Source organism: Pelophylax lessonae (genome assembly GCF_965119305.1).
Source record: "Pelophylax lessonae genome assembly, chromosome: 9".
NCBI classification, from domain to species: Eukaryota; Metazoa; Chordata; class Amphibia; order Anura; family Ranidae; genus Pelophylax; species Pelophylax lessonae.
The window spans coordinates 31026259-31041123 of NC_138776.1; the positions used below are offsets into that span (position 1 = coordinate 31026259).

Genomic DNA, 14865 nt, shown 5'->3' on the forward strand with positions numbered 1-14865 from the left:
CTGTTACCAACCCGGCTTGCCTTTGACTGATCTAGTCTCCAATCCTGACTCTGACCCCTGGCTTTTTCTACGGACTCTGCTGCTGCCTGATTACCAGTGTATGATCTTGGCCTGCTCTCCGGACTCTGCTCCTGCCTGATCTCCTGTATATGTGACCGCAGCTTGTTCCAGGTCCTGCTTTCTGATCCTAGCTGACATCCCATAAATTACTACTTGCTTGGCTCCAGACCCTGCCTCCTGTCTCACCCTGTTGCCAAGTATCACCTGGTACTTCTGAGGGACACCTGCCCTGCAGTGGATGCTGCTCGTCTAGCCGTCTTCCGGTTATCATCTTCGTACTTCAGTCCATCGCAGCTGGCAGCTCATGCTTCTTTGGGCGTAGCATCTCCCATTATCACCTTCAGGAGTGCAGTGCACTCAGCCGCAAGGGAAGCCCTCAGCACTCTGGCCAGGTACATGACACCAACCGACTCATTGATTACTTAACCACTTCTTGCTAACCTGGCACATATATGCAGCCCTAGGTAAACACTTTCCTGTGCTGAAAGTGCGCTCCCAGCACAGTAACAGGTACTGGACAGCTCCCAATCCATACTTGCAATCGGGAGCTTTCAGATTCATGTGACCACTGCCTATCAGAGTGGTCACATGATCAGAATGCTCACCTCCGCCTCCCAGGATTTAGATCTGCTTAAAGGGCAAGGAGAGGTTGGGAAGGGGTTGTTTGTGTACTTGTCCTCAGTTAAGGTTAGGTTCAGTGTGGGGGGGGGGTGATTGGCTCCTCAGCAACGCTGATAGTCAGGAAAACTGAAGCCGAGCAGAACTGGGGTTTGTGTATAAAGTAGGTTTAGCTGGTACTTCAAATCAGTTTGCAAGAATTTAGATGAAACAGTGACAAGTTGACTAAAATATGGAGACATAGTTACATAGTAGTTGAGGTTGAATAAAGACATCAGTCCATCTAGTTCAACCTGTGTAGGTGTGTGTTAGTGGCCTGATCATTTCCCATAAACCTGAATGTTGTGATCTGTGAGATGCACATCCAAGAGTCTTTTAAAAGTAGCCATACTCCCCACAGCTACCACCAATTGTGGAAGAGAGTTCCACATTCTCACCGCCCTTATAGTGAAGAACCACTTACGCAGCATAAGGTTAAACCACCTCTCCTAATCTCATTGCATGGCCACGTGTCCTCTTGCACTCCTTGAGACAAAATAGTTTCCTATGCTGGGATCGCCATTGAGGTATTTGTAAATTGCTATCATGTCCCTCTCGGGCGTCTCCTCTCCAAGGAGAATAAATTAAGCCCTTGTAATCGCTACTCATAATTAAGGTCCTCCAATCCCCTCATGAGTTTAGTTGCCCTTCTTTGGACTCTCTCCAGTTTAAGCACATCCTTTGAGGATTGGCGACCAGAACTGGACAGAATACTCAAGATGTGGCCAGACCAGGGTTTTATAAAGTGGTAGGATTATAGCTTTGTCTTTGGAATATTGTATATCCCCTTCTGTATGCATGCTAATATTCTGCCGGCTTTGACAGCTGCAGCTTGACATTACATGCTATTATCTTCTACTAGAACCCCCAAATCCTTCTCCATCCTGGATTCCCCAGAGGTTCCCCCCTAGAGCATAATTTGCATTTATGTTTTTTGTCCCCAAGTGCAATACCTTACACTTCTCTATATTAAATCTCATTTGCCACATAGTTGCCCACTCCATTTTTTGTTCAGGTCATTCTGTAAGATTTCTATATCTTGATGAGAAGTTATTGCCCTTAACCACTTAAGCCCCGGAGGATTTGGCTGCTAAACGACCAGAGGGTATTTTGCGATTCGGCACTGCGTGACTTTAACGGACAATTGCGCGGTCGTGCGACGCTGTACCGAAACGAATTTGGCGTCCTTTTTTTCCCACAAACAGAGCTTTCTTTTGGCGGTATTTGATCACCTGTGCGATTTTTTGATCACGCGCTATAAACAAAAAAAAAAGAGCGTAAATTTTGCAAAAATAGCAATATTTTTCCCTTTTTTTTTTTATATGAAATTCCCCCCAAAAAAAATTTAAAAATCAAAATTTTTTAATATTTTCAGCCAATTTGTTTTATGCTACCTATGTTTGGTAAAAAAAAAAAAAAAACGCAAAAAGCGTATTTTGATTGGTTTGCGCAAAAGTTATTGCGTTTACTAACAAAGGGAAAGATTTGTCATTTTTGCTGTTTTTTTTTTTAACGCGTAATGGCGGCGATCTGCGATTTTTTTGCGGTACTGCGACATTGCGGCGGACAGATCGGACCCTTGACTGACATTTTTGACACTTTTGGGGTTACCAGTGACATTTCTACAGTAATCAGTGCTATATATATGCACTGTTACTGTAAAAATACACTGGTAGTGAAGGGGTTAACTTTATTTGAGAGGGAGGGGCTGTGTGTGTCCCTAGGGGCGTGATTCTAACTGTGATTGGCTGTGGCTTCAACTGTATGCAGAGTGATCAACGGATCTACATAGTAGATCCATGTGATCATCTCTCATACAGAGAGGAGAATGACAGGCAGCTTGTTTACACAAGCTGCCTGACTTTCTCCCTCTCCCCCGCCGATCGCAGAGTGGCCGGCGGCGATCGGGTCCGCCGGTCACACGCGCGGGGGGGGGTCCGTGACCACGCGGGAGCGCGCCTCCGGCGGCGCGCGCTCGCTCCCTAGACCCTCACAAGCTAGTGACGTAGCCCTACGTCACTTTGCCTGTGAGGGGCTGACCGCCCACGTAGATAGTCGTGCGGCGGTCGGCAAGTGGTTAATATCTTTGTCATCCACGGAAACTGAGATTGAGCTACTAATTCCATCCTCTCTAGGACTGAGCCCTGGGGAACCCCACTTACCACTCCAGACCAGTCTGAGTATGCGTTATTTATCACCACCCTTTGGACACAACCAGTTTTCTATCCAAGAAAAAACCTTAAGGTCAATGCCTGCAGACCATAGTTTGTAGATTAAGCGTTTGTGGGGAACTGTGTCGAATGCCTTGGCAAAATCCAGATACACCACACCCACCACACCCACAGGTCTCCCCCTATCGAGCTCCCAGCTCACCTCCTCATAAAATGTTAACAGATTGGTTTGGCAAGAACGTCCTTTTGTGAACCCATGCTGATTACTGCCGATGATACTGTTGTCCTTAGCAAATTCTTGGATATAGTCCCTTATCAACCCTTCCAATAATTTACATACAATTGATGTCAGGCTGACCGGTCTATAGTTTCTCGGATTATCCCTCCTCTCTTTTTTGAATATTGGTATCACATTAGCTTTTCTCCAGTCACCTGGTACAGTTCCTGTCAATATACTGTCTGTGAAGATCAGGAACAACGGTCTAGATATCAGACATGGCAGTTAAGGGCCGTACACACTTGAAAAATCGGACGAAATATCCTCCAATTTTTCTCTGTCTTCTCAGCGTTCATTACCGTTTTTAGTCGGCAGTGCATAAATGTTCACAAAATTTCTCGTCCGATTTTTGTTTTTTTTGGCACATTTGTTCCTAGACTTCCAGGTTGTCAGCAACTTCAGATCATGCACGGTCTTTCGGATCCGATTTTTCACGGACATCCTGCATACACATTAAACGAAAAACTGTTGTCTGGGGACGGACGAAAAAAAATTTGGTGTTTGTCCCTCCGTTTTTTTTCGTTGAAAATGTCGGCATCGGCTGCTGAAAGTTGTGTACACACTAGGCGAAAATCGGGCGATTTCACATCGGGCGGGAATTTTCGGCAGATTTTCTACTAGTGTGCACCCCACTTGAGTCACATGTGCAAGTCACAAGCAAGTCTCAAGTCTTAACTTTCAAGTCTGAAGCAAGTCCCAAGTTACTGTGGCAAAAAGCAAGTCAGTCAAGTCGAGTCCCTGCTAGAAGTCAAGCAAGTCAAGTAATTTATTTTGGTCAAGTCACAAATCGAGTCAAAATACTGATCTACCCCAATTATCACCTTTAAATCAGTTAAAAGTCAGTGGTCAGGAAAGGTTTTGTTTTATTTTCAACATTAACAAAACTGCTTAGTGTTTTTTTCTTGGCTTATTAAAGAAACACTTTGAATGCCGAAACAGCTCATAATCCTTCGTCCGGTCAGGTTTCAACACCAGTCACTAAAACATGTTAAGTATTTCCATTGTTAAACAGCCAGTGTCCTAAAAATCAGAACACGGTGAGGTGTTTTAAGTGACTGTGGTGTCAGAAACATAACAGGCACATTAATTTTGCTTTAACACATCTTGAGAAAATGCAAAGTAAAGTCATTTCGAGTCATGTGTCTCAAGTCAAAGTCTCAAGTCATGAATACCAAGTCAAAGTCAAGTCGAGTCTTTTATTAATTTTAGTCAAGCAAGTCTCAAGTCCTCAAACTGGTGACTTAAGTCAAGTCATGTGACTCAAGTCCCCCACCTCTGCTAGATATAACCCTACTGAGCTCCTGGAGTACTCGTCTTGCAAGCCATCCAGTCCTGGCAATTTATTAGTGTTAATGTTATCAAGTCTTTCCTTGATTTCGCCTTCTGATAGCCATAGCGGCAAGTCTTGTGATGTTGTGCTAACAAGACAGTCCTGGTCTGTATACCCCTCCTTTTCGTGTGTAAAAACCGAGAAGAAAGTATTTAGCACAGTTGCCTTTTCTTTGTAACCATCCTCCCATCATTGTTAATTGTGTGCAACGGGCTCTGACCTCGTTTTTTTTTGCTATTAATGTATTTAAAGAATCTTAGGAGTTTTTTTTTAATTCACTCTCCTCCGCTATGTGTCTCTCGAAGTCATTTTTAGCCGTCCCGATTACCCCGTAATTACGGTTTAGCCACCCTGGTTTGACCTTGGCTCTTCTAAATTTATTTTCCTATTGGAATGCAGTGTTCGATACTTCCGTTTAATCTGTTCCTAAAGCATTCCCATTTTTCCTCCGTGTTCAATGTTCCTAGGGTTAGGTCCCAGTCTATGTTCTCGATTATTGAGCATTTTAGGAAAGTTTGCCTTCCTGAAGTTTAGAGTCCTTATATTCCCCTTTTTCTTATTTAATCTATTGTTTGAAACATGATTATAAGACACATTTGTTCATAATTTCTTCTGTATGTATTTAGGGATATGTTATAGCACTATATAATAATATTATAGTTTTTAGCTAACATATATGCATTAGATGTGATATTGTAGAGTTTACCAAGAAAGGTATATATGTAAGTATCTCGTGGAGCTTCTAAAATGAACTAACAGTAATCGGTTTAGCTAGTATATGGCAGTGATGGCGAACTTTTGCACCCGAGATGTTTTGAAACTACCATTTCCCATGATGCTCAACTACACTGCAGAGTGCATGAGCATCATGGGAAATGTAGTTCCAAAACATCTGGAGTGCCAAGGTTCACCATCACTGGTATATGGTGTGTTAAACAAGTACAGATGAGAACAGATCTTAATAAGTCATGGCCAAAGTCTGAACATAATAAACAAGAAAACAATTTGGGGGAGCATACCCTGAACATGTATTTCTAAAGCTGGTGCAGCTATGGACCAAGCGACATGCATATTAAAAAAGAATAGTGCACACATGCAAAAGAAATGACTATCAAATATGAAGACAATCCATAAATAAAAATGGGGATGACCATAAACAGATGTACTAAAGCCTGTTAGTTGGCAAATGAATATGCAATTGGGGAAGTCCAAATGTCATTATTCATTAAAGTATTGGCGTACTCTGGAAAGTCCCGCATGTCATTAATGAAATGATATAATCCTAGTGTTTAAATAAAGAGTACGTAACAATGAGAGCATGTTGACATTTGATATAGTCAAGACAATTGTGAAAGCTTTAATACAAAAAAGTCTCATTTATCCATGGTATGAAATCATGGCTTAGCATGCCAACAAAATGTGTATAAAAGTAAGAGTTGTGAATCTGTATGGCCACCATTTGGCTCTTGGTAGCTGGTGGTTCAATGATCATTGTATACTCCGAATAAACCAAATCCAGACGACAGCTGATTGGTGTTGATGCCCTGCCTTGAAAGAACTTCACAATAGAAAGCATCTTACTGGTCCTCTTGACCTTCATTTGGCTTCCACTGACCTGTATTTGGCCCCCTAAGCAGCATCAAGCCGCTTTTGCATTCTTGAATTTTTTTGGGTTGACTTTTTGAAGCCATTCTACGATCTTAGATGTTCACCATCCAACATTTCTCATTTTATGACCATTTAAAAGACTCCAAATAACTTAAACACCACGACACAGGCTGCAGTACGACTGACTTTTATTTTCAGGTGTTTATACAAGTTGAGTTTAGTGAAAAATAAATGCAAATACCATATACAACAACACTGTACAGACACCAAGAGCAGCGTACAGGCAGTAACAGATAAGACATTCTGAAACCAATTCCAGAAACTTCATATGACAGTACAATGAGATCGTTAGCAGCTTCTGTGTGGGGAGGAAAAAAAAAAAATGTATTAATCCATCTAATATGTATCCACACTGGTCATAAAACCACATTATAAAAATAGAATCGGGGTCAATCAATAGGCTGCTTTACATCTAAACTACTCTTAGTGTTAAGGCTCAAGGTTTTTTGTTTTTTGTTTTTTTTTAACCTGAGGGTAAAAAACCTGTGTGCAGCAGCCTCCCAAGCCCGCCTAATACCTACCTTAGCCCCAGCGCCATCCAGCAATGTGCACAAGAGCCTTGGCTCTCCAAGGACTCACACTCCTTATTGGCTGAGACAGCTGGGGGAGCCATTGGCTCCCGCTGCTGTCAATCACAGTCAGTGATCCAATTATAGAAAGGGGTGGGGCCAAGCCATGGTTCTGCGAGTGAATGGACATGCATAGTAGCGGCTCAGGAGCAAGCCTGCTTGGGTTCCCCCCCCTAACAAGCTGCTTGCTCTGGGGTATTTGGCAGGAGGGAGGGGCCAGAAGCTCCAGCAGGGGACTCCGAGGATTAGGGGTTGCTCTGTGCAAAACCACTGCACAGAGCAACTAGGTATAAGCATGTTTGTTTTTTCTTTTTAAAAGCTTGCTGACCACCTTATGTACATGTACTGTGTTGTGGCAGCTCCTACAGGCAAAATCATACCTGTATGTTGCCTTCCTCCTCTGGCGACTAGCTCCCGCTGTGATTGGACACAGCGGGACCCAATCAGTGGGTCCAACGGACCCGATGTCCGCCGATCGTTGCTGACAGACAGAACAGCGGTCTGCCTATGCAAACAAGGCAGATCGTCGTTCTGTCAGTAGGGAAGGTATGGATCCTGTGTTTCTGTAAAGCAGGAACATGGATCCATGTCTTCCTCTAGTAAAAGCCCCTCCCCCACTACACTAAAAACACTGGCTAGGCACACAGTTAACACTTGATCGCTCCTGATGTTTAACCCCCTTCCCTGCCAGTGTCACTAATTCAGTGATCAGTGCTAAAAATATGCACTGTCGCTGCACTAATGTCACTGGTCCCCAAAAAGTGTCAGTGTCAGACTGTCCACCGCAATATTGCAGTCCTGCTACAAGTCGCTGATCGCCGCCATTATTAGTTAAAATAAATAAAAATATCCCATAGTTTGATTGGTTTGCGCAAAGGTTATAGCATCTACAAACTGCTGATGGGATTTTTTTTTACCAAAAATATGTAGAATACATATTGGCCTAAATTGATGAAGAAATTCCGATTCTCACATTTTTATTGGATATGTTTTATAGCAAAAAGTAAGAATTTTTTTTTTCAAAATGGTCTGTGGATAGTGCAAAAAATAAAAATAAAAAAACAACAGTAGTGATCAAATGATGCCCCTGATGTTAATTGTAATAAAACATGTTGGGAGGAAGCTCTAGCTACTTGATGCTGGTGCCTGCACCATTGGGAGGTCGGCCATTTTTTCGGTTGGAAACAAGTTCATGCCATACTGTGACCATTTGTCATACTTATTTTACAAGGGAAAGTGTGAGTACCCTGTTTGTTGATCTATTATATATATATATATATAAATAAAATATTTTTTTTTTTTTTTTTTTTTTTTTTTTTAATAAAACATATGAAAGGTTTGCGCAAGGATGGCCTTCATTTCTTTTGGAATGTGCTGTGTGATTGGAACTGGTTGGTGTTATATTGTTGGATCTACTGCCCAGGCAACAACAATATATTTGTTTTGACGGCTGTTTACCCGTATACATCTGGTAATCTGGTAAGAGGCTGTATGTTTAGCTCTCCACAGTGTTTTGCTGCATTTCACTAGAGGACTTTTTCTATACTCTACACCTCCATTTTTTTTAAATGTGTGTAAGATATTTGAGCAATGATTATCTCTCCACCTTTTTTGGAATACACCTTGTGATTGGTCAATGGATCTGATGATGATGTAAATCCCAACTCCAGACAACAGCAGCACATTTGTTTGAACGGCTGTTTAACTATATACATTTGGTAAGAGGCTGTATGTTCGACTCCCCCTAGTGGCAGACCTACTGACCTCTCCACAGGGTTTGTCGCCTCTCACTGGAGGACTTTCCTTTTTTCCTTTTATTGACACATTTTTAGCGCTGCCGTTTTGTTTGTATATATTGTATTGTTCCTTACCAATGGAATGTTGTGGTAGCAGCTCATACTCATTTGTTTATAGCATTTTTTATTTATTTTAGCGCAATATATTTTGAGTTTTTTGGTGATCAAATGCCACCAAAATAAAGCTCTATTCGTGGGGGAAAAAAAGGAGATCACATTTTTTTGTTTGGGTACAGCGTCACACAACCGTGCAATTGTCAGTTAAAGTAACGCAGTGCCCCACCGCAAAAAAATGGCCTGGTCATTAGGTGGGTTAAATCTTACCTACCTAATCTGAAATACTTAAATGACAACTACAACTGGGACATCCAACTTCAAAGCCAAATAGAGTTTGTTTCCAGTGAAGGGTACGGCTAATGCTACAGCATACAAAGATTTAGAACTGTGCACGTCCCTATGACTTCAATACATATACTTTGATATATAAATTATATACTGTATCTTATCTTTACAAGTACTGGTAGTTTTGTGCAGGGATTCAAAACTCTGGTTAGCTGCAGTCTTTTTTTTTATTTCATTCCTCTGTATATTTCAGCCATCAGTCCAATCTACAGGGAATCATACAATTTATAAGAACAGGATTGGTTGAATGGCAGCACTCTCTGCAGATCAGATGATGTTTAGGCAAGACAGCCATTAGGAGTATTGCCAATAGACCTCCCAATTCTGAGCATCATTGATGCTATGGTATCCTATAGGATAGGACAGAAAAGTATGACCAAATGGTGCAGGACCCGTTTGCCTTAAAACTTAGAATGAATTGTATCCCCCTTTGGCTAACAACGGATATGGATTTGTACCACACTTTGCCCAAAAATTTATACCAAATGGAGTCCCCCTTGCCCAAAAACTGATACCAAATGGAGTCCCCCTTGATCTCAAAACTGAGTGGTGACCCTGTTTTTAAGAACGAACATTATATTCAACAATTTCTTAGTTAAAGCATGACTTACCATTTTGTTTTTACTCTCGTTTTACACAGGGGTGCTCATATTCAGCAAACCCATTCTCACCTGAGGAAGAGAAGGAACATTAAAATGGAATGAAGACAATGCAGCATAAGGCTAATAAAAAAGTAACCATGCATGAGGGTCCTCAATCCTAATGAGGTGGACATCCAGCTGCAATCATGTCCATATTTTTTATTTAAATAAAAACAAGACAAGTCTAAAAACCAAAAAAAACACACAAAATGCCCACTGGCTATACACCAGTAGAGTTTTGTTCAAAGTTTTGTGAACAATCGTTCAATGTTCTAATTGTTAATGGGGTCAAGCTGACTTTTTTTACTGTAGCGATCAGAAAGTTCAAAGGAGCAGGGTGGAATTTTTTTTGAATGAAAACAAAAATCTGTGAATGCGATTCAGCTTTGGGAAAAAATGATATTGTAATGTTATTACTACAGGTATTATGTAGCACCATTCATTTACACAGCACTTTACATATAAAGTATCTTATACTGTATATGTAAAGCGCTGTGTAAATTGTAAGATATACTGTATATGTAAAGCGCTGTGTAAATTGTAAGATATACTGTATATGTAAAGCGCTGTGTAAAGTGTAAGATATACTGTATATGTAAAGTGTAAGATATACTGTATATGTAAAGCGCTGTGTAAAGTGTAAGATATACTGTATATGTAAAGCGCTGTGTAAAGTGTAAGATATACTGTATATGTAAAGCGCTGTGTAAAGTGTAAGATATACTGTATATGTAAAGCGCTGTGTAAAGTGTAAGATATACTGTATATGTAAAGCGCTGTGTAAAGTGTAAGATATACTGTATATGTAAAGCGCTGTGTAAAGTGTAAGATATACTGTATATGTAAAGCGCTGTGTAAATTATAAGATATACTGTATATGTAAAGTGCTGTGTAAATTGTAAGATATACTGTATATGTAAAGCGCTGTGTAAATTATAAGATATACTGTATATGTAAAGTGCTGTGTAAATTGTAAGATACTGTATATGTAAAGTGCTGTGTAAAGTGTAAGATATACTGTATATGTAAAGCGCTGTGTAAATTGTAAGATATACTGTATATGTAAAGTGCTGTGTAAAGTGTAAGATATACTGTATATGTAAAGCGCTATGTAAATTGTAAGATATACTGTATATGTAAAGCGCTATGTAAATTGCATCTTACAATTTACACAGTGCTTTACATATACAGTATATCTTACATTCACATCAGTCCCTGCCCTCAGGGAGCTTATGATCCAAGGTCCTTATCTCCCATTCATACACACATACTAGGTCCAATTTAGAACAGGAGCCAATTAATCCAGCAGCAGATGTTTGGGGTCAGAGGAAACCGGCGTATTAGGAGGAAACCCATGAAGGCACTGGGAGTAAATGGAAACTCCAGGCAGGTAGTGCTGTGGTTGGGATCTGAACCAACGGCCCTAGTGCGGCTAGGCAGAAACGTTAACCAATTAGCCACTGTGCTGCCCTATGAAACCCGTTTAATACCACTGGGATTCCATTAAAATAGAAAACCCTTCCAGCTTCCAAACATCTTAAAAACAGACATTTTGCATAACTGTTTCAGTATAAATATCCAAATGGCATGAAATATAAACATAGTATACAGTATCTCTTTATAGGGTATTCCATACTTCCACGCATCTCTTGGGTCTTGCTTGTTTCTTCAGGACGAGGACAACCCAAACTAAATTATGCAAATTTTCCAAAATATTTAGCTCTACAAAGCATGTATAGAAATGGGCATATGTCTGAAAATCGCTTCCATCCAAAATAAGGGGGTATAATTGTGTGCGCATCCAAAATAAGGGGGTATAATCATGTGCACATCCATCTATTAGCAGCAGAATTAAATGAGCCACCACAAAAATAGGATGTGTTAAGACGAAAAGGAGGCCACAGTAAAATCCCATAGGGACCTCTCCCCTGGCTCAAGGGGACTTACTGTGGCCACCCACATTGAAAAGTCTTCACCCGTCTTTTTGAGGCAGCTCCTTTGACTTTGCTGGTAGTGCACGATTATACCCTTTTTTGGAAGTGATTTTTTTTCTTTTCGACATATGACCATTTGTGTACATGCTTTAGGTATTAAAAAAAAAAAAAGCAAAAAACGGGATTCCGTTTTGGCTGTCCTCATGCTAAAGAGGCAGGCAAGACCAGAGAAACATACAAAAGAAAAACCTGGCGCTGACAACTAATTACCAAAGAAGAAACCCAAAAAGGTTAACATATGGCCAAAAATGTGTTAAGGTAGTGAAAAAAATAGCATGGAAAAAAAAATCCCATGAAAAAAAATCTGTATGAAAGAAATAGCCTTGGGTTCTGAGTCGGGGGTGCAGCTGTCTCAAAATCAATCTCAAATGATAGAAGCACTGAACAAAGGAGTTTTAGCGCTCATCAACACAGAAAAATACACCAAGGCTAAACATGTTGGAATACAATGTCACAGCTTGTCTACAGAAGCTCCGATGGGAAGATGGCAAAAAGACCAGAGAAACGTAGACATACAAAGATACCCTAAAAAGGATGCGCTATACTGCAGTATGCATGGATTCATGCCATTGGGTATGTATACCAAAACATCCAATGTGTCATAAGACTTGGAAACTGGGTGGGCTTCTTATTTTATGGAAAATACTGTATGTATAATAAATGGAGGTTTTGATTGGTTGTTACTTCATCATTTGTTGCATGTGTTGAGCTGTTTGACAGCCACTCCAGCCCATCTGTGGAAATGTGGTAAGAGTTCCATCTCTGCAACTGGGTGCTTGGCTGTGCAGTGCGGCAGAGATAAACCACCACATGATTAGCTGAACCAAGGTAAAAATTATTTAGCAGGTAACACTAAACCCATGGATTCAAGCATCGTATTTAGCCCTCGTGCCTAGAGTTCCATTTTTAACTTCTTTGACCTGAACACATTCCAGTTATCGTGGTATACTGCAGCATTCGTTTCAGAGCTGAAACCAGAGCTCTGGTTTCCTTTCCAAGTCTGATGGGGATTACCTTGTTCATAGTAGCCATACACCATGGCGGAGCTCTTCTTCACGTTCAGCATCCTCTCACCGATTAAAACTCTAAATTTGAAGGTAATTGGCTCGCCCTTGTTGACCTGAAAGAGGGAGAGAACAAAAACGGATGTTTAACAGTGACAAAATGCAGTGTAAACCCCAGGGACAGAGCTGTCTCTTTCCATCTCATTAGCTCCCACCAGTGAAAGTTTAATTGTAGATTTTTTTTTAGCCTCCAGCAGCACAACTAGTTGCAAGAACCCAAAAAGTGTTTAAGTGTTGTTGCTGCATGGGGATAGAATATTTATGCAACTGCTATGATGGCCCGATCCTATTCACAGGTACACCATTCCCATGTGTTTGCAGTTTGTCTAGATCAGGGGGGTCTCCAAACTTTCTAAACAAAGGGACAGTTTACTGTCCTTCAGGCTTTCTGGGGGCCGCACTGTGGCCATTGTGAGCAGAAAATGCATTGGGGTCAATAATAGCGGTGGCCCATCTTTGGGGTCAATGGTGGTGACCCATCTTTGGGGTCAATAACGGTGGCCTAGAGTCTGGGGTCATTACTAATAACGGTGGCCTAGATTCTGGGGTCATTACTAACAACGACGGCCTAGATTCTGGGGTCATTACTAACAACGACGGCCTAGATTCTGGGGTCATTACTAACAACGGCGGCCTAGATTCTGGGGTCATTACTAATAACGGCGGCCTAGATTCTGGGGTCATTACTAATAACGGCGGCCTAGATTCTGGGGTCATTACTAATAACGGCGGCCTAGATTCTGGGGTCACTACTAATAACGGCGGCCTAGATTCTGGGGTCATTACTAATAACAGCGGCCTAGATTCTGGGGTCATTACTAATAATGGTGGTCCATTTCTGGGGTCATTAATAATGGTGGCCTAGATTCTGGGGTCATTACTAATATGGTGGCCTAGATTCTGGGGTCATTACTAATAACGGTGATATGAAGAGTAAAGTGCGCTGGTCTGTGATATGCTGCTACCATAACCCCGTCATGACGGGCTCTTGTGAATGCACGGCGGGGAGCACTTTGTTCAGTTTGGGCACCAGGATTGTTTATTTTCACTATAGAAAAGCACTTACCCTATTCCGTCCGGTAAGGAGGCTTTCCAGCAGGTGGAGGGAACTTCAATTCACAAAGCGAATTAACCATCACCTGTCAGCACCTCACCATTGCTGGTGGTTTCACCATTGATAAAATTGTGTTGGGACTTATACACTGTTTATTTACATTTATACATTGATTTGTATTGTATAGAAGACACATTCACTTGTCACCATCACTGTTGGTGGTCTCACTATCGACACAGTTGTGTCGTGGGACTTTTCTTCACCATTTCTGTATATATATTTTGTTTATATTTGGAATTGTTTTTGTATTGATTGGAATACACACTTTATAAGTTTTGATATAGCGCACCATCAATTATTCTATCACTAATAACGGTGGCCTAGATTCTGGGGTCATTACTAATAACGGTGGCCTAGATTCTGGGGTCATTACTAATAACGGTGGCCTAGATTCTGGGGTCATTACTAATAATGGTTGCCTAGATTCTGGGGTCATTACTAATAATGGTTGCCTAGATTCTGGGGTCAATAATGGTGGCCTAGATTCTGGGGTCATTACTAATAATGGTGGCCTAGATTCTGGGGTCATTACTAATGTGGTGGCCTAGATTCTGGGGTCATTACTAATATGGTGGCCTAGATTCTGGGGTCATTACTAATAATGGTGGCCCATTTTTAAGGGTCATTAATAGTGGCCTTTAAAAACAGGTAGTGAGGACAAGTTGCCTTCTCACCAGCTGTTTTAACCCCATAAATACTGCACCACCATACTGTGGCCCTATTTGCTTGAATGGGTTTGCATTTGGCAGTACACAATGCGGGGGGAGGGTAATGGTTACTGTAGCTGCAAAGCTAAGTGTCATGGCTGTGCCATGTGTATAAAGAGAGGGTCTAATGCTTAAAAAAAAAAAAAAAAAAAACACGAGAGCATAAAGTAGGAGTGGGAACATGAATTTAGGAAATTGAGCAAATGACAGATTACTCACAGACTCCAGATAGATTTCAAGTTCTCTCTTTGCGTTCTCTTCAAATTTAGAAATTATTTTATCATTTTCCAGCTTGAGAAAAAAAAAAAAAAAGTTAATCATGTGCAACCACAACCTTCATTTTACAGTTTTGGAATATGCAGACTAGAGATTAAAGCCCAACTGAGTGTTCAGAGAGCCCCCTGCATTCACTGAA

General features: G+C 41.1%; 1 protein-coding gene across 1 annotated transcript in view; it reads right to left on the reverse strand.

Annotated features, from left to right (window-relative positions):
- Positions 1-9538: 9538 nt before the first annotated feature.
- The window catches only part of LOC309563277 (ovostatin-like), a 119928-nt gene continuing 114601 nt past the window's right edge, over positions 9539-14865 (reverse strand). The window contains exons 32-34 of the mRNA XM_082267682.1: positions 14670-14741; positions 12580-12685; positions 9539-9601 (exon numbers count right to left, since the gene is read on the reverse strand). Of these exons, the coding sequence (XP_082123808.1) occupies positions 9552-9601; positions 12580-12685; positions 14670-14741 (228 nt within the window). The 3' untranslated portion in view covers positions 9539-9551. The remainder of the gene's footprint in view (positions 9602-12579; positions 12686-14669; positions 14742-14865) is intronic.